Raw genomic sequence first — 20,240 nt, 5'->3', positions numbered from 1 at the left:
TCTGTGAGTAGCACTGCCATCGCATGGCCCCACTCAAACCCAAACCTGGGAGTCACCCAAGACTCCTTCCTCCCTCCCTCCCTCAGAGCCCTTCAGGACCCAAACCCTGCAAGTTCTGCCTTTTTAACCTCTCTCCCGGCTCCCGCCTCACCCCACCCCAGGGCATAGTTCATACCCTTATGCTTGCAGTAGCCCACAGGCTCCCTCCCTGCCTCCTTCTTCATCCTCAACTGTAGCCAGCCTGAGTGTGAGCCCCTCACAACCCAGTTTAACCCCCCCAGGGCTCCCCATCCTACAGAAAGGCTGTGTTCCTTGGAGCACAGATGAAGTCTTCCTGACGGGCCTCTGAGGAACCTGTGTACCCTGACCATCCTCGCCCCCTGGCCGCTCCCCTTGAATGTGCTCCACAGGCCCTGCCTTGTCCTCCCGCTGTCTCCTGTTCTGTTCTGGGATGCCTGGCCTCCCGAGGGCACACCTGCACATTTCTGAAAACTCAGTCTGGGTACCGTCTCCTTCATGAGGCCTTCCCTGCTCTTCTCTGGCAGACCTCACCCTGCGTCCTGCACCCAAGGACTGTCCAACCTCAGAGCCTCAGACATGATTCTGCCCCTCTGCCTTCTATGTGTTATGATCACACCTGTACTGATGTCAGAAGCCAGTGGGAAACTAGGCATGTTCTTTCCTGTAGCTGAGTCTAGTACACAATGTTTCTCTTGTCTGGACAAGCAATGGGACTTGGAGACTGTATCTTATCTCACTCTTACCCTTTGATCCTAGTGCGTTCATATGACATATCCTGAGGACCCCCCCCCCGTTTTAATATATACATTTTAAAATTGTTTTTTTTTTTTTTTTAATGTTCATTTATTTTTGAGAGAGACACAGAATGTGAGCAGGGGAGGGGCAGAGAGAGAGGGAGACACAGAATCCAAAGCAGGCTCCAGGCTCCGAGCTGTCAGTGCAGAGCCCGACTCGGGGCTCAAATCCATGAACCGTGAGATCATGACCTGAGAGGAAGTTGGACGCTTAACCGACTGAGCCGCCCAGGCGCCCCTAATATATACATTTTAAAATACAAAACACAGGTAAGTGCACAAAAGTGTAAGCTCATGGCACTCTTACAAACTGGACACACCCATGTAACCAGCACCCAGACCAAGAAACAGCACCGCCACATCCCAGAGGCCCCTCAGGTCCACGCCCAGCAGTACTTTGTCACCCTGTCCCTGTTCTCATGTTTGGCACAGTAGAGGGAGTGTTGGGAGCTGGACAGACCTGGTTCTAGACACTTGGGCCACCAGTCACACCCCCCCCCCCACTTGACTTTTAGTAGACATTTTACAGTATGAGGCAAGTCATAAAGAGACTTCTTTTTTCATGGAATTTTTCTTCCCTTTGGGTTGCATTTTTATACTTTATGATAAGCCACACTAGCCTACAGTAACAACCCAGGGAGCAGCTGCTGTGCACAGGCTCTGTGCTACGTTCTACACGTACGCCTCACTTGATCTTGACAACCCTGTGAGGTAGGTCCGTATCCCCGCTTCGGGGCTGGGGGAGTGGAGGCTCAGAGGGGAATCCGGTGCGTAACCTGCCCGGCACCTGCTGCTTTATTTCACTGTGTTATTAAAGCCCTGAGAAGTACCCATGGGAAAAAATGGAGAAAAGAACCAAACACTGAAATGCAAACAACACTGGCTACGAGGCTTCCCTGTAGCTGGTAGCAAGAAGATCCCACAACTGGAATTGGTCCTGCCTTGCACGGGGCCACGTTGACCGGTGGTGGCTCTTCCCAGCCCCTTATCCCTGACTTTGCAGTCCTGTCTCCTCACAGGGAGCTCAGCAGGGACCCAGGATGCTGGGCTTGCACTCACAGTCCCTCCCGGACAGTCCTGGAGTTTTTTCACACGCACGGCCATTTTAACCTCTCCTGTTGCCCGGGCGGGCCCTGTTAAGCTATTTCAAATTTCTGGACAGAATATTAGGGCCCTTCCTTTTTCTACTCTCATGATTTGATAACATAGCCCCAGGCCCCAGAGGAAGTGGAAGTAGGATTGTATGGCCAATGGTCAGATTTTGAGACAGAGGATTTCCTCGCCTGGTGGGGGGTGACGGCTGGTGGCGAATCCCCTTTGGCTCTCCACCCAGTCATTGGTGCAACTGAGCTCATGCCTCTGGTGTCAGCAGGGGCTGTGGCTCTAGGGCCTACCTGCCCCCGGTTCCCCCTCTCCTGCTGGCTCTTCCCAGTGTCCCAGCTCTGATAACTTTCCATCCCTTCGCAGGCCCGAGCCAGCTGTGGAACGGCTGTGGGGTGGGGAGTCCGGCTCCAAGGAAACACCACCCGGGCCCCTGGAGCTCCCAGGCCCTGGCAGACACAGCGTCTCCACTGCCTGTTTACACTGTTGGCGTCTGAGGGCAGGCGTGCCTGCCAGGAGGCCTCAGCGGGGGCACCTTTGGCCAACTGACCGCAGAGTTCTGGTCCCCAGCCTTTCTGGTGCAGAGACTGGATTTCCCCAGTTACCCAGAGGTGACCGGACCCTGGGTGGCAGGCTCCTGCTAACTCAATTTCCAAGAGACCAAGAGAATCTAGAACTCAAATTATTAATTTATGGTGGGGGATCTCCTATCACAAGCCTCCTTCAGAGCACCCATCATTCCTGGTCTTGAGTGACTGCAATGGTGGCTTTGTGATCAGAGAGTGCTTGAGCAGCCGGACATGAAAGGAAGCGGTCATGTGAGGGACAGGCAGACGCCAGCCACGAGCCCCTCCGGGGACAGATGCTGGGCTTCAAAACCACTTGTTTCCGTGTCCCCCCATGCTGTCTGCTCAGTGCCCAAGATGGCCTTGTTAACTCTGCCAGCTTTCCCTGTTGGACAGGTCTCCTTGCGCAGGTAAGTTAGTATCACTGGTTAAATGAGTTGGATGGATGGTCCAGTGGGCCTAGGGAACACAGTCTCCACTCATTATATGTGGCTGTCATCTGTCGAATTCCTGGAGGATAAGCTTTTATCTCCTTCACCTGGAAACCCTTGTCCCCTTATGCACTGCTTCTAAACACCTCTGTGCAATGTTTTTCTAAATACATCAGGGATCCAGAAACCAAACGCTTGCTGAAACTGACGTACAGACATTTGCCGCTCCTAGCTGTCCCAAATGGCGCTGCCTTCAGAGTTACTGGCTCCTGTGTGTCTCCCTCCCACTCATGTTCTGGCATCTGTGACATAGTGGATGGTGGGTTGTGAGCCAAAGAGACCTGTTGGGCGTCTGGGTGGCTCAGCTGGTCGAATGACGGACTCTTGATTTTGGCTCAGGCTGTGATCTCGCCGTTCTCGGGATCAGGCCTCGCTTCCGGTTCTGCACAGACAGCGTGGAGCCTGCTTGGGGTTCTCTCTCTCTCTCTCTCTCTCTCTCTCTCTCTCTCTCTCTCTCCCCCCCCTCTCTGCCCCTCCCCCCAAAGCATGCTCTTTCTCTCTCTCTCTCTCTCAAAATAAACTTAAAAAACCTCGAGACCTGCCAGACCTGGTTCTAGACACACCTGTGCCACTAACCAGCATTATGATGAGGCAAATCACTTCCGGAAGCCTCATTTTCCACATCTGCAAAACTGATGACAGGGCTGCTCGGAGGAGGTCGGTCACTCTGTATGGCAGAGAACACTAAAATCCTATCCGTGGTAATATTGCTAACTCTGACCTAGACGTAGCCTGCTTTCACCAAAAAATGCACCTGTCTAGGTTTCTGAGGACAGCTGTCCTCTGAGGGACCAGGAGGCCACAAGTGGGAAAGTATCTCATGTGTGTAGACTTTTGGGGGTCCTTTAGTCCCATTCTTTGAGGGGCGTGGCCCACAGCTTGAGGACACGTATGCGTGTCTTCTCCCTTCAAGTACTGGATGTGGTGTTGATGGTCGATATGACTTGTGTTTGGGGCTACACTGTCCCTGCTTGATTTTGCTTCCAGTGGAAGTTCCATGTGCTCAGGAGCTCCCTGAGTTAAGGTAATAGGGCAGGGACGTGGATTAGTAATTTTAAATTTTCTTCCCTTTTTTTTAAACAGAGGAGGGGCGCCTGGGTGGCTCAGTCGGTTAAGCGGCCGACTTCGGCTCAGGTCATGATCTTGCGGTCCATGAGTTCAAGCCCCGCGTCGGGCTCTGTGCTGACAGCTCAGAGCCTGGAGCCTGTTTCAGATTCTGTGTCTCCCCTCTCTCTGACCCTCCCCCATTCATGCTCTGTCTCTCTCTGTCTCAAAAAATAAATAAATGTTAAAAAAAACCAACAACAGAGGAACCTCTTTTCAAGGGAAATCTTAAACTAATAGAAAATGCATAAAAGCAAAGCTTCTCCGTGACTTGATGGTGGGAACCCAAAGCCTTCTCCTGGCCCAGACTCACAATTGGACTTAGGGCTTTCTGGAAAGCCCCTCTTGCCATCCTGTGTTTCCCTTGCCTGCCCCTCCCCACCCCCAAGGCTGTCCCTTCTGTGGGAATAATCACAGCTTCACCCACCTTTAATTGAATTTTAGACCTTTCATCTGTTAAAGAGGGAGTGAGGCCTACTATGCAGGATTCATTATCAGATCCAAACTGGAGAAAATATGCAATGTAAGTGCTCAATAAAATGCAGTTTCCTGCCCCCTTCCCCTGAGGCCGCACCTTCTACCCTCTAGGGCTCTCCCAGTCGCTCTCCAGTATTTCTTTCCAGCCACATTCTTTGAAGGCACCTTTTAGCACTTACCACACTGCATTGGAGATATGTGGGTTGTTCAGGGCAGCATTTTAAAATTGCATCCACCAGAGGCGCCTGGCTGGCTCAGTCATTGGAGCATGCCACTCTTGATCTCGGGTCATGAGTTTGAGCCCCAAGTTGGACCTAGAGATACAAAAAATAAATTCATAAAAATGCATCCTCTGCTGGCCTGCATTCCTTAGGAGGAGGGAGTGTTTGGCTTGGGCCAAAGTTAATGTTCCACGGCTGATTGTTGGAATGAATAAGCGTCAATAGTATTCATCTGGTCAAAGTATTCACCTTAAATCTCCCAGGGCTGTGCACGCAGGAAATGAGGGTGTGTGGTGGACGTGTGTGTGTGGAGGGGTGGTGGTGGTGGTGGTGGTGGTGATGGTAAAGCATTGCCATAGTGGACAACCATGCCAGAAAAGTACTTTCTTAAGTGGCGAAAAATCTGAATTGGAGTCTCGGCGGCGCACTCGCAGACCCCGGGCCCCCAAAGGCTCTCCCTCTCTCTCAGGGCCCCCGGCAGTCGGGGAGCGGGTAGGACCACATCACCTCCGCTGGGTCTGCTCCAGGCTGTGGCTCTGAACTCCCAGATCCCGCGTGCAGTAAAGTCCCACCCCTCATCAGTGATTCGTCTGAAACACAGACGTCTAGGCCGTTCTCACATTTTATTGGCTAGTGCTGTTGTCAGTCTGCGGGCACGGAGGCCTATGGGAAATGGAGTCTGGCAAAACCCAGTCCTTTTGGGGATCGCGTTTCCGCTTCCGGTGTTTAGTGGACGTCCGAACGCCAGGACTCCGGGTCCCGGCTGGGGGTTCGAGGGTCGTTTGGGGACGTTGTGCGGCCGCGGAAAAGGTGCCACGGGCCCCGGCCCCCCGGCGTCGCAGGGCCTCGGCGGGCGCGCGCGGCTGTCACCTCGGGCCCTAGCCGCCCTCGCCGGGTGGGCGTGGCCGGACAGAAACCCAGGGTCCCGCCGCCTGGGGCCCAGGCCCCGCCGCTTCGCGAGCGGCCCCGGGCGAGATGCGGCCCTCGTGCTGGCGGCGCCCTCCTTCGCGCCGCCCACCGGACTCGGCGGGGAGGACCCTGGCCTTGTAGCCGCCGAGGCGACCCCGTCCCCAGGGCCCGCATTTACCCCATAAGGCTTCCAGAGAAGGTCGCCCGCGGAGCAGAGTAGCCTTCCGGTGTAAGTCACGCTCCGCGGGCCAGTCCCCCAGTCCACGGTCAAGGGGCTGAGCCCCTGTTTATTTCCTGCCAAACACCAGCCATGTGACCTTGGGCAAGTCTCTGGGGGTCTCTGAGCCACGATTGCCCAGCTTTGAGGGAGTTGAAGTCCAAGTATTTCTTAACTTTCCTGCCAGCCCTGACATCCCGTATGGGTCTGTTTTTAGTATCTCTGCTCTTAAAGCTTGTAATCCTAACCAGGGTAAATCTTTCTGTTTGGGAGAGAGTTATTCCAGGGCTGAGGAATCCCGAGTGGGGTGACCAGCCAGAGGTGAGGGCATAAAGTTTAGAGGTTGGACCCTTTGAATCTCTGAAAGGTTAGAGCCAGCTCCACCCAGCTGCTGCTCTCCAAGGTGCTGCTACCTTGTGCGCCCTCTGGTACTTGTCCTGCCACATTGACTTTGTCACACTCTAGTTCCGAAGACCAGTGGCTTGGGAGGGCGGGCGGCTTATTGTCCCCATTGTCTTCTCCAGTCCATCCTCACTCGTCAGTGTGGATGAGTGACATCTTCTCGGCCTCAAGTAAATTGCTGTGCAAACACAGCCTCCAGCCCCCCTACTTTCCAATCAGATCACCTGCTCTTGACCCTCCTCTTAAACTTCTGGAGCTGCTTCCCCAGTGACACAGGGCCAGACTCCACGGGCACCAGGACATGGGGAGGGGAGGATACGAAGGCTCTTCTCTTCACCTCAGTCCTGCTGGGCTGACACTTGTGATGGTCACTAGCATTCACTCTGTAATGTATTATCCGTGGCTCTAGAATTTCGAGTTCTACTTAGTGACTCCTATCTGATGGTAGCTCCCCGTTGAGGTAAAGGAAGAGCTTTGAGCTTCAGAGCCCAGTGGCAAGGTTCTTCCGTGAGCTGAACGATGGCTGTAGCTGGGGACCCACAAGTCCAGACTCCTCGAGCGCGAGAAGAGCTTCAAAGAGTGAAGCTGGAAGACGATTCCCACTGGGAGCGGGAAATTTCCCAAAGGAGCGACCCTGGACCAGAGACCTCCTGCCGGCGGTTTTGGCATTTCTGCTATCAACAAGCATCAGGACCCCGGGAGGCCCTCATCCAACTCCGGAAGCTCTGTCATCAGTGGCTGAGGCCAGAGAAGTGTACGAAAGAGCAGATCCTGGAGTTGCTAGTGCTGGAACAGTTCCTGGCTGTCCTTCCTCGGGAGATCCAGTTCTGGGTTAGACAGAAGCATCCAGAGAGTGGAGAGGAGGCCGTGGCCCTGGTGGAAGACTTGCAGAAAGAGCCCGGGAGACGGGGGCTCCAGGTGAGAAGCAAGAACCTTGTTCTGGGTAAAGCAGGGGGAAGTGGGAGAGTGCCCTTGGTTTGCCAGCAGTGTGGGTGATGTGCCGTACTTTGCTGTTCGTGGCTAAGTGGCATTTGCTCATTCCCTGGGCCTGGTGGCTACGGCTTTCCTTCCACGCTCAGACGGACTCTTCAGAGAATGCGTAACAGCGCTTGCTCTGAGTGTGGGGCCCTGCCGTTAAGTAAGAGAATTGCTTAAAATGGCTTGAACACCACTCCGGGTGAGGAGGAGCACACAGAAGGACAGAAAAGCTAGGGTTTGTGGGTGGGTGGGTTGGTTTTTGGTTTCTTTTTGGAGAACAGCTCTCATTCATCAGCAGCCAGCCTGACGCAAGTGGCTTCACTGGTCTGTATGGCCAGTATTGCACCTTTGGGTCCTATTGAAAAACAGCTATATTTTTGGTTGGCTGAGTCTTGCCTCAGGAGAGCTGGTGGGCAGATTGCAGTGAGCCTGGGATCCAGACCTTATCTGTTAGTCTTTTGCACATCCACACTCCTTACTGGACTGCAGTGATTTGCAGGAGACTGATTTCCTCCTTTGCTTCTTTGCATCTTGGGATAGTTAAGTTTTAGTGCCTACAGAATTTCGACCCCTCTAGTCCTTGAACAGGGACAGGAGGTATGCTCAGAGGAGAAGGAACGCTGAGGATCAGTACTAGCTTCCCAAGACATCCATCTCAAGGAAGCACAGACAGGATTCATGTGTCCGTTACAGGTAGTGGTGAAGAACTCACAGCCAGAACCGGAAGAACAGTGGCATCACAGTCCCGAAAAGGAACTCCCAGCCTTGCACAGGAGCGGTAAGAAGCAGCAGTCTGGGGAGAGGGTGGGTAAGTTCCCTCAGAGTGCCGAAGGTGGGAGGATGGGGCAGGTGAAATGAGGCTTGGGGGATCCTCGGCAGGTACCTCTGAAGGGAGGAAGGGCCTTGGTTGGCATGTTTTGTAAAAGTACCCAGCGGAGCCTGTGGTACCTCTCCTTGTGTGAGTGAGGTTACTGTCCCAGTAGATTGGGCACAGATTTTAGGTCTGGCTGGTGGAGAAAGCACAAGGTGGGGTCAAATCCAAGCACAGAAATTCTCAGGACAGGTACATGTGTCCCAGACCAATTTGGATGAGGCAGATGTGTTATCAAAACTGAAGAAGAAAATCATGAAACTGCATCAGTAACCTGGATGGATATGGAAGGGGAAAATTGGGAACTCTCCTCATTTTGGTTTTTCACCAACTTTCTTTGCTGGGACAGAGCAGACACCAAGAGAAGGGGGAAGACTCTTCTGTTTCAGAACTAAGTTGGGCCTGTCCTCAGGAGGAGTTGAGAAACATGGTCTCCTCACGGCTCCTTTCTCTTCCCCACAGCCCTGCCTGGTCCTGGAACTCTGGGTCTTTCTGTGGAGGAGGGCGGCAGTGACCAGGGGGTGATGCACAGCCCCCAGGTGAGCCAGATCTTTCTCTTACTTAGGACTCCTTTCACTATCCAAGTGGGGGCCCTTTGCCGCCAACTCTTCTGCTCACCAGAAATGCCAAGAGAATTTTACCCAGCGGTGGTGGAGGGGGTTCTCAGTAACTTTGTAGATTAGGCTCCAGAATTTCACCAGCCAGAAAAATGTTGCTGAACCCCCCCTCCATCTGGAAGGCAGCACCACAGCTGAGGTGGTGAGGAATGGTATTAAGTCATTCTTTTCCTTGAGCCCGAGATTGTAAGATCATGCTGATTGGCACGTTTGCCTTAAAAGGAATAGTTACTTCCTTCTTTCCATATCCGAGTCTTGCCCACATGGTGTGCAGGACTGTGGAGGCGTGGAGGGAACAAAAGCCTCAGGGTCAGAGAGTCCTGCGTTCAAATCCTGGCTCTGCCACATACTGACTGTATAACTGAGCAAGTGTGAAACTATCTGGCACAGCACACCTGGTGTTCCGTAAATGTTAGCTTCTTTCTGGCTTTTCTTTCTCTCCCCCGCTCCCTCCCCGTCCTTTATTGCCTTTAAAAGTCAAAGAAAACTCACTTTTTAGTTTCTCCTCAGCCTTTTTCATCACCTGCCCTCTGATGAAGGCCGTATAGGGAGGCATTTTGTCCCAAGGCGGCACCTTTTGAACAGGGTGTTACGTTTTCCCAGGAGTTGGTGACATTCGGCGATGTGGCCGTGTACATCTCCCAGGAGGCGCGGAGGCAGCCAGGACCTGGATGGAGGAACCACCTGGAAAGAAGTTGGGAGAAATCTGCAAGTGAGGTCTCGCCGGGTAAGAGCGCCGTTTTCCTGTACAAAGTTAGCCATGGCGTTATCTGTAGTGTTCACTACCCCAGACCTTTTTGGGATCATATTGTTCAAAGCCCTCAATTCTGCTTGAAGAGAGACCCGTAATCTAATACCAAAGTCAGTGCTCTCAAGGATGAGTTTCTAGAACCCAGAGAGAATATTGTGTTGACATTTACTGACCATCTTAGGAAGACGGTCAGTAAAGCCTCTGGTGGGAGCCTGAATTTTATTTGTTTCAGGACAGATGTACGTGCATGTGTAGGTCTAGATTTGGGCCTGGATTTTTTTTCTTACTGTTCCCTCGCAGCCTGAATACTACTTTTACCGAGGCTTCCCAAGAATCCCTTTAGACTTAAAAAAAAAAAATGAATAGTATCTCCCCTCCCTGGCATATAAGGTGGTTGGGATGAGAGTCACCAAACCACTGTATCTTCTGTGTGTCTCCCTCTGCAAACAGATTTGCCAACCCCCCTACCCAGTGTCAGCTCCCACGTGGAGCAGGAGGAGGACCCACGGAGGCATGATCTTCAGTGTCCCGGAGAGGAGAACGCCAGCGACTCCGCAGCGGGCGGGGGGAGAGGCCAGCCTGGCCACGTGCCCGTCCTGAGAAAAGCCAAGATGTGGGACGAGCTGGAGTTGCAGGGCCTGGAGGATGAGAAGGTGGCAGGGGTGCACTGGGGCTATGAGGAAACCAAGACTTTTTTGGGAATTCTCAGTGAGTCTTGGATCCACGAGAAACTGCGCACCTGCCATCGGAACCGCCAGGTGTACCGGCTGGTGGCCGAGCGGCTGCGGGAGCGCGGCTTCCTGCGGACCCTGGAACAGTGTCGCTACCGGTTCAAAAACCTCCAGACCCACTACCGCAAAGCCAGGAGCACGCACGCCCCGGGCACCTGCCCCTTCTATCGTGAGATGGACGCCCTGATGTGCCCACGGGCCGCCACCCCCCTTCCAGAGGTGGCAGGGGCTCTTCTTGGGCACAGGGCCTGTGATGTGGAGCATGCAGAGCTTCAGGGGCGCCGCTGGGGACAGGAGGAGGCAGTGCTGGCTGAGGCTGTGTTGGAAGGTAGGGCAGAGAAGCAGGGGCCGGACCCCGGCCACACAACAGCATCTGTAGAAGAAGGGCATTTAGGAGCCGTCACAGAGGATTCTGAGGGGGAAGAACTGGGGGTCGAAGAAGTGTCTGGAAGCCCTGGAATCCCAGCCCTGTTTCGGAGTCCGGCTGGTAAGTCCTTGTCATGAGCAAGCTGGGAGGGTCCTCGCTGTCAGCGGGGTTTGGAGAAAAGCTCGCTGCGACCGGTCATTTCCGGGGTGCCATGGGGATTCAGGGCACACTGTAGTCATCTGGAAAGGGCAAGGAAAGGCTATTTTTATGTACAAATGGGACAGCCCTTTGTTCCTGTGTGCAGTCGAGAAAAAGGAAGAACCATTATGTAAGAGTCATGTGTATGAGTGTAAAAATAAACGTGTGCACATTGTCGGATCGAGTCCCATCACAGAGGAAAACCCGCTTGACTGTTTCTCCGGAAATCACCGAGATGCTGTGGTAGGAGTGGGGGGTCTCCTGCTGTCCTCCGCACAACCAGCAGCACCATCTCAGCTCACCTCTGTACCTCTCCTCCAGGTGTGCACTGGGGCTACGAAGAAACCAAAATTTTCCTGGGGATTCTCGGTGAGCCCTACATTCACGAGAAACTGCGCACCTGCCATCGGAACCGCCAGGTGTACCGGCTGGTGGCCGAGCGGCTGCGGGAGCGCGGCTTCCCGCGGACCCTGGAACAGTGTCGCTACCGGTTCAAAAACCTCCAGACCCACTACCGCAAAGCCAGGAGCACGCACGCCCCGGGCACCTGCCCCTTCTATCGTGAGATGCACGCCCTGATGAGCCCCTGGACCCTTGCCAGCACCTTTGATGCCTTCGAGGTGGCGGGAGGCCTCCTGCGGAATAGAGGGGGCTCCGAAGAGAACCGGAAGGCCATGCTGGAAGGCGTGATGGGAGACGGTAGCGAACCGGCAGAGAAGCCCCGAGAGGAGCCCAAGAGCCGTGGCCCCCAGGCTCTGAGGGGGAATCCCAGTGGTAAGCTCTCCTCCCCACAGTGGCCACAGACAGTGGGAGAGACAAGGGCCCGAGGGAAGCATTAGGGACTGTGAAGCGGGAGAGATGCTTCTTGTCTGTCACTCTGGAGTGACCTCCTCAGGTTAAGACCGATTTCTTAGCCAGTAGTGCAGGGTGACTCACAAAGACAACGTTGAGGGTCTTGCCCTGCTCCCTGTCTGCTTTTAGTAACAACATTCTAGAAATAATATTAGTAACCATTATAGGAGGAAAGAGAGGTCCGAGTGATGTAAAGTTCCAGTTGTTTGTTTCCATCTAACATACCCTGTGCGTATTACATGCAACAGTCTGCCACTGAAAGACTTCTCTGTTCTTGGGCAAACTGGTTAAACACCTAGGCCTCCACCGTCGCATCTGTAAAATGGACAGAGTATCTAGCTCACTGGGCTGTTATGAGGATCCTGGTACATTGCTGGCCCTCAGCAAATGTTCCTTTTCATTGTCGCCATCATTGTACTTACCGTTAAGATAGATGAACACCTTGCCCTGTACTCCTCACTTAAGGGGGCACATTTCCTGAGTCTTTCACTAAACGATTTCTTCTGAAAACCAGATCTTTCTGGTAGGTGTTTCCATTCTCATTTCACCCACCACGTCCAGGTATAAGAACAGAAGGCAGATTGCATAAGAACTCCATGTCCCTTCTTGATTTTCCTCGAGTAGGACTTCCAGTCCGCCAGCCAGACGGGGTCTCGAGGCCAGAGAGAAGTGAAGAGCTTTGGAATGACGATCCCCGGGACTTCCGGAAAACTTCCTGTGCAGGTGGGAAATGAATGAAAACGAGCAAAAGCTAGTATTGCACCAACAAGGAAGTCAGATCTGGAATTCCGAACATGGACAAGGCAGCACTGGGCGAGGGCTGGGAGAGGAACCCACTCACTTGGCCTTCCCGGTTTATTATGCAGGGGTGCTGAAGCCACAGGATGTGGGAGAACAGAAAAGCAGGTCCAGCCAGGAAAGCCTGCTCTCCTGAGTTACCATGGCTTCTAGATAGATATAAACAAATCCTTAGTGTTGATGATTTCCCTCCTAAATTTCTTTTTTTAATGTTTATTTTTGAGAGAGAGAGAGAGAGAGAGAGAAACAGAGACAGAGACAGAGACAGAGAGACAGAAGCGAGCCGGGGAGGGGCAGAAAGAGAGAGAGGGAGACACAGAATCCGAAGCAGGCTCCAGGCTCTAAGCTGTCAGCACAGAACCCCAGGCGGGGCTCGAACCCATGAACCGTGAGATCGTGACCTGAGCCAAAGTTGGAGGCTTAACCGACTGAGCCACCCAGGCACCTCTAAATTTCTTTTTTTTTAATGTCCCCTTTATTTATTAAGTAAACATCTACCCCCAATGTGGGGCTCGAATTAATGACCCCAAGATAAAGAGTCACATGCTCTACCGACTGAGCCAGCCAGGCTCCCCTCCCTCTTAAGTTTCTATCAGAGTTTTAACTATAATTGACTATCACTTAACTAGATTAATAGAAAAAGTGAGCCCTGGCAACCCCAAATTAAACAACAGTCAGCCTTAGCTTATTGCAGGGGTGAATTTCTCATGGTTAAGATGAGCTTCCCTCCTTGGTTGGGCTCAGTCATTTTGTTGGAAGTTTAGGAGATCTGATAAATAGTACTGCTCTTCCCCCGCTCAGATTCCAGACCAACCAAGAAACGTAAGAGTAAGACGCTGAGATCAAATGACAGCTTTCTAACTGTAGAGCCCTTGGGCAGTGTGGCTCAGATGGGTGGCCACGGTGGGCTTCCTCACTGAACCCCAGTTGGAGCCACAGGCAGCAGGGGACGGCCACAGCCTCCCCCCCGCAGGGATAGAGGCTTCACTGCTGGTCTTCTGAGCCACGGGGCCCAGCTCCTCGTTCATCAAAGAAGTCCTCCCTCCCAACTGCAAGGAAGGGGACGGAGAGAGGCCAGAATCACTCTCAGGCTTGTCCCTCTGCCTGGAAGAGAAAGGTAGCCTTTTAGTACCGATTGCCAGCACACAGGTGGGTGGGGAGAAGAGGGGCCATGCCTGGGGGCAGAGCATCTGATTGGCGGGGAGAGGAAGAAATGGGCCTGGGTCCTGCCCTCCTCCCTTTCCTCAGTCTTCCTCCCCACCACCTTCTTGTTCAGAAGCTGGGGGAGGGAGTGAGATCTGGAAGTCTGCTGTCTTGAACGAGGTTCAGCCCTGTTCCAGATGATTGGTTTCTGGTTAATGGCAAACTGACTGTGTTCTATGTGTCACCGGCAAGAGTTTGTTTCCGACCGTCTGGTAGGGCCGCTTTCTCATCGGTTCTGTTCTTCTGAGCTCAGAAAACACGCTACATTTGCAGTTTCACCTCATTCTTTCAGATCTTGAAACAAGGACAGAGAATGAGGAGAATTCAAGCCAGAACATTTCAGAGGAAGCAGAACTGCCGGGGGCATTATTAGAAAGACCCGAAGTGGATGTTTCCCAGTACCTTGCCTGGAGGAGAGACTGGGAAGGCAAATATGGGGCAGAAAAGCAATGGGAGGTACCCTTAGAAGATGGACGAGGGTCACTCTCCCCTCCAGAAAGAGACGCAGGGAAATTCATAGGTCCTCAGGGAACCTACGTAGGAGAAAAATCCTATCCATGCTGTGAATATGGGGAAAATTTCAGCCAGAGCTCCCACTTAGCTGTCCACCGGTTAGCCCACATCGGAGAAAAGAAACCTTTTAGGTGTGGCCGTTGTGGGAAAAGCTTTGGCCGAAGCTCTCACCTGGTCTGCCACCAGAGAACCCACACCGGGGAGAAGCCCTACAAATGCCCCGAATGTGGGAAAGGCTTCAGTGATCATTCTAACCTCACAGCACACCAGAGAATCCACACTGGAGAAAAGCCCTATAAATGTGGAGAGTGCTGGAAAAGCTTCAACCAGAGCTCCAGCCTCCTGATGCACCAGAGAGTCCACACAGGAGAGAAAGCCCACAAGTGCAGTGAGTGTGGAAAGAGTTTCACCAATAGCTCGCACTTCAGTGCGCACTGGCGAACGCACACTGGCGAAAAGCCCTACCAGTGCCCTGAGTGCGGGAAGAAGTTCAGTAAGAGTTCCACGCTCACCAGCCACCAGAGGATCCACACAGGAGAGAAGCCCTATGAGTGTCTCGAGTGTGGCAAAAGTTTCAGTGACCGCTCAAACCTCATTACCCACCGGCGAATTCACACTGGAGAGAGGCCCTACAAGTGTGGCGAATGTGGGAAGAGCTTTAATCAGAGCTCAAGTCTCATCATACACCAGAGGATCCACACAGGAGAGAAGCCCTACGAATGCGGTGCCTGTGGGAGGCGATTTAACAACAGTTCGCATTTTAGCGCGCATCGGAGAACCCATGTGGGCGAGAGGCTCTAAATGTCTTTAAGAAGCATCAAATCTAGAAGCACCACAGAATCTGTTCTAAGAAAGGTCTGTATGGTCCTTGATTCTATACCACGACCCCCACAGGAGATGGGAGACCAGGGATTTAGGTCCCAGTTCGGTAGAGGTCATTGTGTTTCTCTCACTGAAAACTCAGCTGGCTTACGGAATACTACTCAGGGCTTGCTTATCCGCGCTATTGAAATGGAAGCTAATTTCCAGAGAATTGAGAGACTCATTCTGAATTGGACTGTACCACCATCACGATAGGTCTCCATTAGGATTCTGTGCCTTAACTTCCACAGCTTGGTAATATGAGGGTGAGACTCTTGTCCCCAAGACCCCCCTTCAAGGACAGAGGAGGTCCGCCCCGCGGTGCTCATGGCATTAACGGTGGCCGGCTCCGCCACAGGGCCGGTAGTGGCTGAGCTCTTTCTTCTCAGCACTGGGCAGCTAGACGGGGGTTTATTAACTGAGCACATTTTTCAAGGTCTTCCACGGTTCTCCCCGTGGAGGGTGGGGCCCGCGAACCGTCTCCATTTCTCTACGTGCTTCTTACCCAAGAGGAGAGCACTCTGTCGTGTCATTTGGAGGAGGAAAGGTCAGTGCTCCAGGTTGGCTTTCTAAACCATGACCTACTCTTCCTCTCGACATGTTAGGTTGAGCCATAGGAGACTGGCATCTTTGAGGTATAGAACCAGCAATTAATAGGACTCGACCTAAGCAGACGTCTCGCAGGGTAGAACTGCTCCAAATTGCCAGCAGTGTTGCCGGCGAGCCCTACGGCCCATGCGGTGCCCTAAAAATATAACACTGTGTCTAGGAGATCACGAACAGGATGATGAAATGGGGAAAGCCTTTTCCGTTTGCAAGTACGTCCGGAGCAACGACCACTAACCTTGGCAGCGGTAAGGAGGCCGGGTTGGAGGAGCCGCTGCTCCATCCCCAGCCTCAGGGGAGGCCGCGTGCAGGCGCACAGGTCCTGGAGATCTAGGGTGTCTCTGAGTGAGCAGAGCACAGCCCCTGGAGGGACTCTGACACACGCAGCAAATGGTGCTTAGAAAGAAATGGAATACGGTTTCTTGCTCTTAGTTTCTCCTTCGTGCATTTGGCTTGAAAATATTTTCCCCCAGCCTTCCAGAAACCCACCAGTTATAAAACAAAGCACAGTCTACACATGTCACGGTTTCATATCGTTAGATTTATAGAATACGATTAAGTAAGGAGTCTTCTCTAACGAACATAAAAGAACCTATTCAAGTAAGTGTTGTCCGTCAAAAGCAGCCGTTCTGACGGGCTGTGAACTCTGTTTGTTGTTGCCATTACTGAAAACATTGAGTTTTCCTCTGAGAATTGTCTTCAGACCACCTTAGAAGGCCTCCTATCGATGTAGTTCTAGCACAGAGTAGTGTCTGGCATGGAAGAAAGGCTTAATAAACACTGGCAGAACGAACAGCGTGTTTATTATCTGGCCCGGTCACCTCTCTTATCTGTGAGACTTGTCTCTGCCCAGTATCTGCTATCTGGAACCAGAAGTCCTTCGAAGGATATCAGTTTGCTGCCACTGAGGACACTTCGGAGAGCCTGTTTTTGGAGATCGTTTTCAAAGAGGTATCCCAGAAATCTGAGTTCAGAATTTTTTTTATACGGCCAGGAAATAAATCTGATAATGTATTCTTTTAAATCATTTTACTCTTTTGAATGAGAAAATCTTTACTTGGGTGGAAATTCACGATACTAAAATTAACATAGCTGTGCGTTATAAAAAGAATTTGGAAATAACCACATTCCCTTTTGGAAACTTCTGGAATGGAACACGGAGATTCAGATGTAATATCCATTACCATGCCATCTCACGTGTATTTTCCCCTTAGCAAAGCAAGGGGAAAACTGAGCTGGAGACTGTAGATATTTCATACGGATTTTACAGTCCGTGAAGCACTGGGACACGTGAGATGGCTCTCCTAAGTGATGTTGGCATAGTTCTCAGTGGAAGACTAGAGCACTGAGTCTCACCAGTTGACTATCACGTGGAGAGGTTTCCCAGTGAACCCAACGTAATATGTACTTTTTACAGTGCCTGGATTTTGATTTGAAACTAGTTATCCATTCCCTTGCTCCAGAGTGTTCTGATTTGCCTTTTCGCCTACCTCGGGACGAGGCATGAGCAAAGCTCTGGGGGCTTTAGTTTTTAGCTCACCTCCAGCTCCAGCTCATAATCACAGCTTCAGAGTTTCTGAACCAGGCAAGCAAGGTGGCTTTTGGAAGCTGTTCACTTGGAAATCCCCTTAAGAGAAAAATAATGAAGTGATAGCGGGAAATGCATGAAATTCACCTCTATTATAAAAGTTGCAATAGATGACAATCAGATTATGCATTGCAAAATTTTAACTGAAGAGGCGCATAGCAGAAATACCGGTTCTTATTCTCAGGCACAGAGAGCAAGAAACACAGGAGTTAGGTTTCGGGGCACTAATCCTAGTAGCCGAAGCTGATGCAAGTATATTAACCCATTAAATAAGCGAATTCCAAGCGAATCCTGTGAGTGCGATGGCCAAAGGGTGAGCCGTTTTCATCAAGTGATCACAGACTCAGCCCCAGGGCGGAGAGTCCAAGAAGAGACTCTAACGGCCACAAGCACCAAACCCCGCTGAGGTGCGTGTGACCCTGGCCTCCCCTCTGTTCAGCCCAGGATGCGGGACCCACTCACTGGCTCTGACTGCTCGGCTTGCAGAGAACAACACCCTCTCCCTTTACTTCTCTCCAGGACCCCGGCTCCCCAGGCCTCCTGCACAGCTCCGCCAGTCCTCTAGTGGAAGGCGGAGCGAATCAACACCAGCCCCTGTTCCCTGGTTCCCTGCGTATTTGGCGAGGCAGGCCCCACGCTAAGCACTTTATTGCAGGATGTCGACCATTTCGGCCACTCCGAGGTGTGGGGAGACGCACAGAGCTGGGACTGCGGCCCTGATCTGTCTGCCTCCACCACGGGGGGGGGGGGGGGGGTCTCGATGATCCTGTCGTATCAGTCCCCAGATGCGCACTCCTGGGAGCCACGGCTTCTGTGGGGGTTGGGCTGTAACGTCGGCACGGAAGGGAATGATTGTGTGTGCCCAGAATGACTCTTGAGAGTCCCTGCCACAGCCCCTTAGCAAGGACAGCGTCTCTGTCAGGCCTGTGAGATGCTGAGTGCTGAAGGCCCACGGGGGTGGGGGGCAAAACCTGCGGGAAGTAGCGGCGGGGCCCCGTCTCCCAAAACCGCTCCGGACAGCTGGTCCCTTTAACTAATGAGCGCCCTCCTGTCCAGGCCACATCCCCTCTCTGTGCCCTGTATTCTCATCTGCAAAACTCACTCCTGACCCTGGGGTCCGATGCCCCAAACACCCTACCATCATTTAAAACACATAACTATAGCTCAGCCCCGGGGCCGGACCCCGACATTGTGAGACACTGGCCAGAGTACAGGCCGTGACAGTCGTCTAAATATTGAGGGTTCCAAGTCAAGCTAACAGACTGATATTCTTAGCGTCTCCCCTCAACAAGTATACTTCAGTATGACGTGGAACATCAGATTTGTGTGTGGGTTTTTTTTAAGTTTAAAATGCAGCTATTTTCAGGATATTCAGAAAATTCTGCAAGTGTCACCACTATCTAATTTTAGAACATGTTCATCACCCCAGGAAAGCCCGTATCCATTAGCAGTCGCCCCAGTCCCTCCGCCCCACGTCCGCTCGCAGCCACTCATCCACTTTCTGTCTCTGCGGATTTGCCTGCGTGAACATTTCACATAAATGGAATCCTACAAAAAGTGGCCTTTTGTGACTGGCTTCTTTCCCTCAGCTTCGTGTTTTCCGGGCTCATCCACGTGGACCAGGTGTGAGTGCTTCACTCCCCTGTCCAGCCTGGAAGCGTCCCGTCGTCTGGATAGAGCCCAGGTTTTGTTAGCCCTGCGTCAGCGGGTGGACATTGGCTCGTTGCACCTTTGGCTGTTGGGAATCATGTTGCCGTGAACATTCATGTGCACGTTTTCACGTTTTGTGTGGACGTGTTTCCAATTAGGAGTGGAATCGCCGGGTCCTCTAGTAACTCGATGTTTAACCTTTGGAGAAATTGCGAGACTTACTTTCCAAAGAGGCTGCACCGTTTTACAGTGACACTTCCAGTATATGAGGGTTCTCATTGCTCCACATCCCCCCCCCGCCCAAACTGGGTATAGTTGGTTCTTTTTTTTTTTTTTTAAGATTTTATTTTTAAGTAATCTCTAGACCCAAACGTGGGGCTCGAACTCACAACCCCGAGCTCAAGAGTTGCATGCTCTACCGACGGAGCCAGCCAGGCATCCCTGTTCTGTCTTTTTGATTCTAGCCATCCTGGAGGCTGTGAGGCGATGAAGCCAGGCTTTGAATTTAGAACCGGGGACTCCTGGGGCACCTGGGTAGCTCGGTTGGTTGAGGGCCTGACTTTGGCTCAGGTCATGATCTCCCAGTTGGGGAGTTCAAGCCCCATATCAGGCTCGTTGCTGTCAGCCTGTCAGCGCAAAGCCTGCTTCAGATCCTCTGCCCCCTGTCTCTGCCCCTCCCCGCTTGTGCTCTCCCCAAAAATAAATATGTTAAAAGAAAAAAAAAGAAAGAACTGCGGACTCCTGCAAGGCCCAGGATGGAACCTGGAGGTGTGGGAGGAGCCGCCCCTGCCCCGCCCGCTCTGCGCTGTGAGGCCTCCCCTGCAAGTGTTCAGGTGCCCTGCTCTGTGCATGTGGGCTCTGTCCGTGCTCCTCTCTGTCCGTGCTCCCGCCAGTAGCTGCTCTGGCCACCTCTCAGGCCCAGAGTGCACACACTGACTGCCTAGCCTGTCCTTGAGAGGATGGAATGGACAAGAGGCCATTCAGACAGGACGTTCTGGGTCCCGGGTTCCCGGAAGATGGCCTGGAGGAGGAACGTGGGATCTGTGGGTGCACTGCCTTGGCCATGAGGACTTCCCGGCCACGGAGAAGGACACAGCTAGAGGAGGGCTGGGTGGGGCTGGGCCCTCTAAAGCACTGGGCCCTGGCACCCACATTTGAAAACTGTGGTAAAACAGGGGTGCCTGGCTGGCTCAGTCAGTTAAGTGTCCAACTCTTATTTCAGATCAGGTCACGATCTCATGGTTCCTGGGCTCGAGCCCCACGTCGGGCTCTGCGCTGATAGGCTGGAGGCTGCTTCGGATTCTCTGTCTCCCTCCCTCTCTGCCCCTCCCCTACTCATGCTCTGTGTCTCTT

The 20,240-nt window shown here is 52.7% G+C and overlaps 2 protein-coding genes across 6 annotated transcripts in view; one reads left to right on the top strand and one right to left on the bottom strand.

Annotated features, from left to right (window-relative positions):
• Nucleotides 1-6,604: 6,604 nt before the first annotated feature.
• Nucleotides 6,605-20,240, top strand: part of LOC106965894 (zinc finger and SCAN domain-containing protein 20-like) — an 18,956-nt gene continuing 5,320 nt past the window's right edge. Inside the window, exons 1-8 of one of the 4 annotated variants that reach the window (XM_053223510.1) lie at nucleotides 6,605-7,221; nucleotides 7,975-8,059; nucleotides 8,615-8,691; nucleotides 9,373-9,496; nucleotides 9,971-10,738; nucleotides 11,138-11,590; nucleotides 12,293-12,391; nucleotides 13,962-16,673. In XM_053223510.1, coding sequence (XP_053079485.1) covers nucleotides 6,823-7,221; nucleotides 7,975-8,059; nucleotides 8,615-8,691; nucleotides 9,373-9,496; nucleotides 9,971-10,738; nucleotides 11,138-11,590; nucleotides 12,293-12,391; nucleotides 13,962-14,983 — 3,027 coding nt within the window. In that variant the 5' untranslated portion in view covers nucleotides 6,605-6,822 and the 3' untranslated portion in view covers nucleotides 14,984-16,673. Of the gene's footprint in view, nucleotides 7,222-7,974; nucleotides 8,060-8,614; nucleotides 8,692-9,372; nucleotides 9,497-9,970; nucleotides 10,739-11,137; nucleotides 11,591-12,289; nucleotides 12,392-13,961; nucleotides 16,674-20,240 lie in introns of those variants that run through there. The other 3 variants (XM_027068361.2, XM_053223512.1, XM_053223511.1) reach the window with 3 other exon arrangements.
• The window catches only part of WDR73 (WD repeat domain 73), a 27,291-nt gene continuing 19,560 nt past the window's right edge, over nucleotides 12,510-20,240 (bottom strand). The window contains exons 9-10 of one of the 2 annotated variants that reach the window (XR_008298942.1): nucleotides 13,281-13,570; nucleotides 12,510-12,615 (exon numbers count right to left, since the gene is read on the bottom strand). The gene's annotated coding sequence lies outside the window, so the exon portion shown is untranslated. Of the gene's footprint in view, nucleotides 12,616-12,705; nucleotides 13,571-20,240 lie in introns of those variants that run through there. The other variant, XR_008298941.1, reaches the window with a different exon arrangement.

This window comes from Acinonyx jubatus, chromosome B3 (genome assembly GCF_027475565.1).
Source record: "Acinonyx jubatus isolate Ajub_Pintada_27869175 chromosome B3, VMU_Ajub_asm_v1.0, whole genome shotgun sequence".
In the NCBI taxonomy this organism is placed as follows: Eukaryota; Metazoa; Chordata; class Mammalia; order Carnivora; family Felidae; genus Acinonyx; species Acinonyx jubatus.
This window is presented reverse-complemented; position numbering and strand designations above follow the sequence as displayed.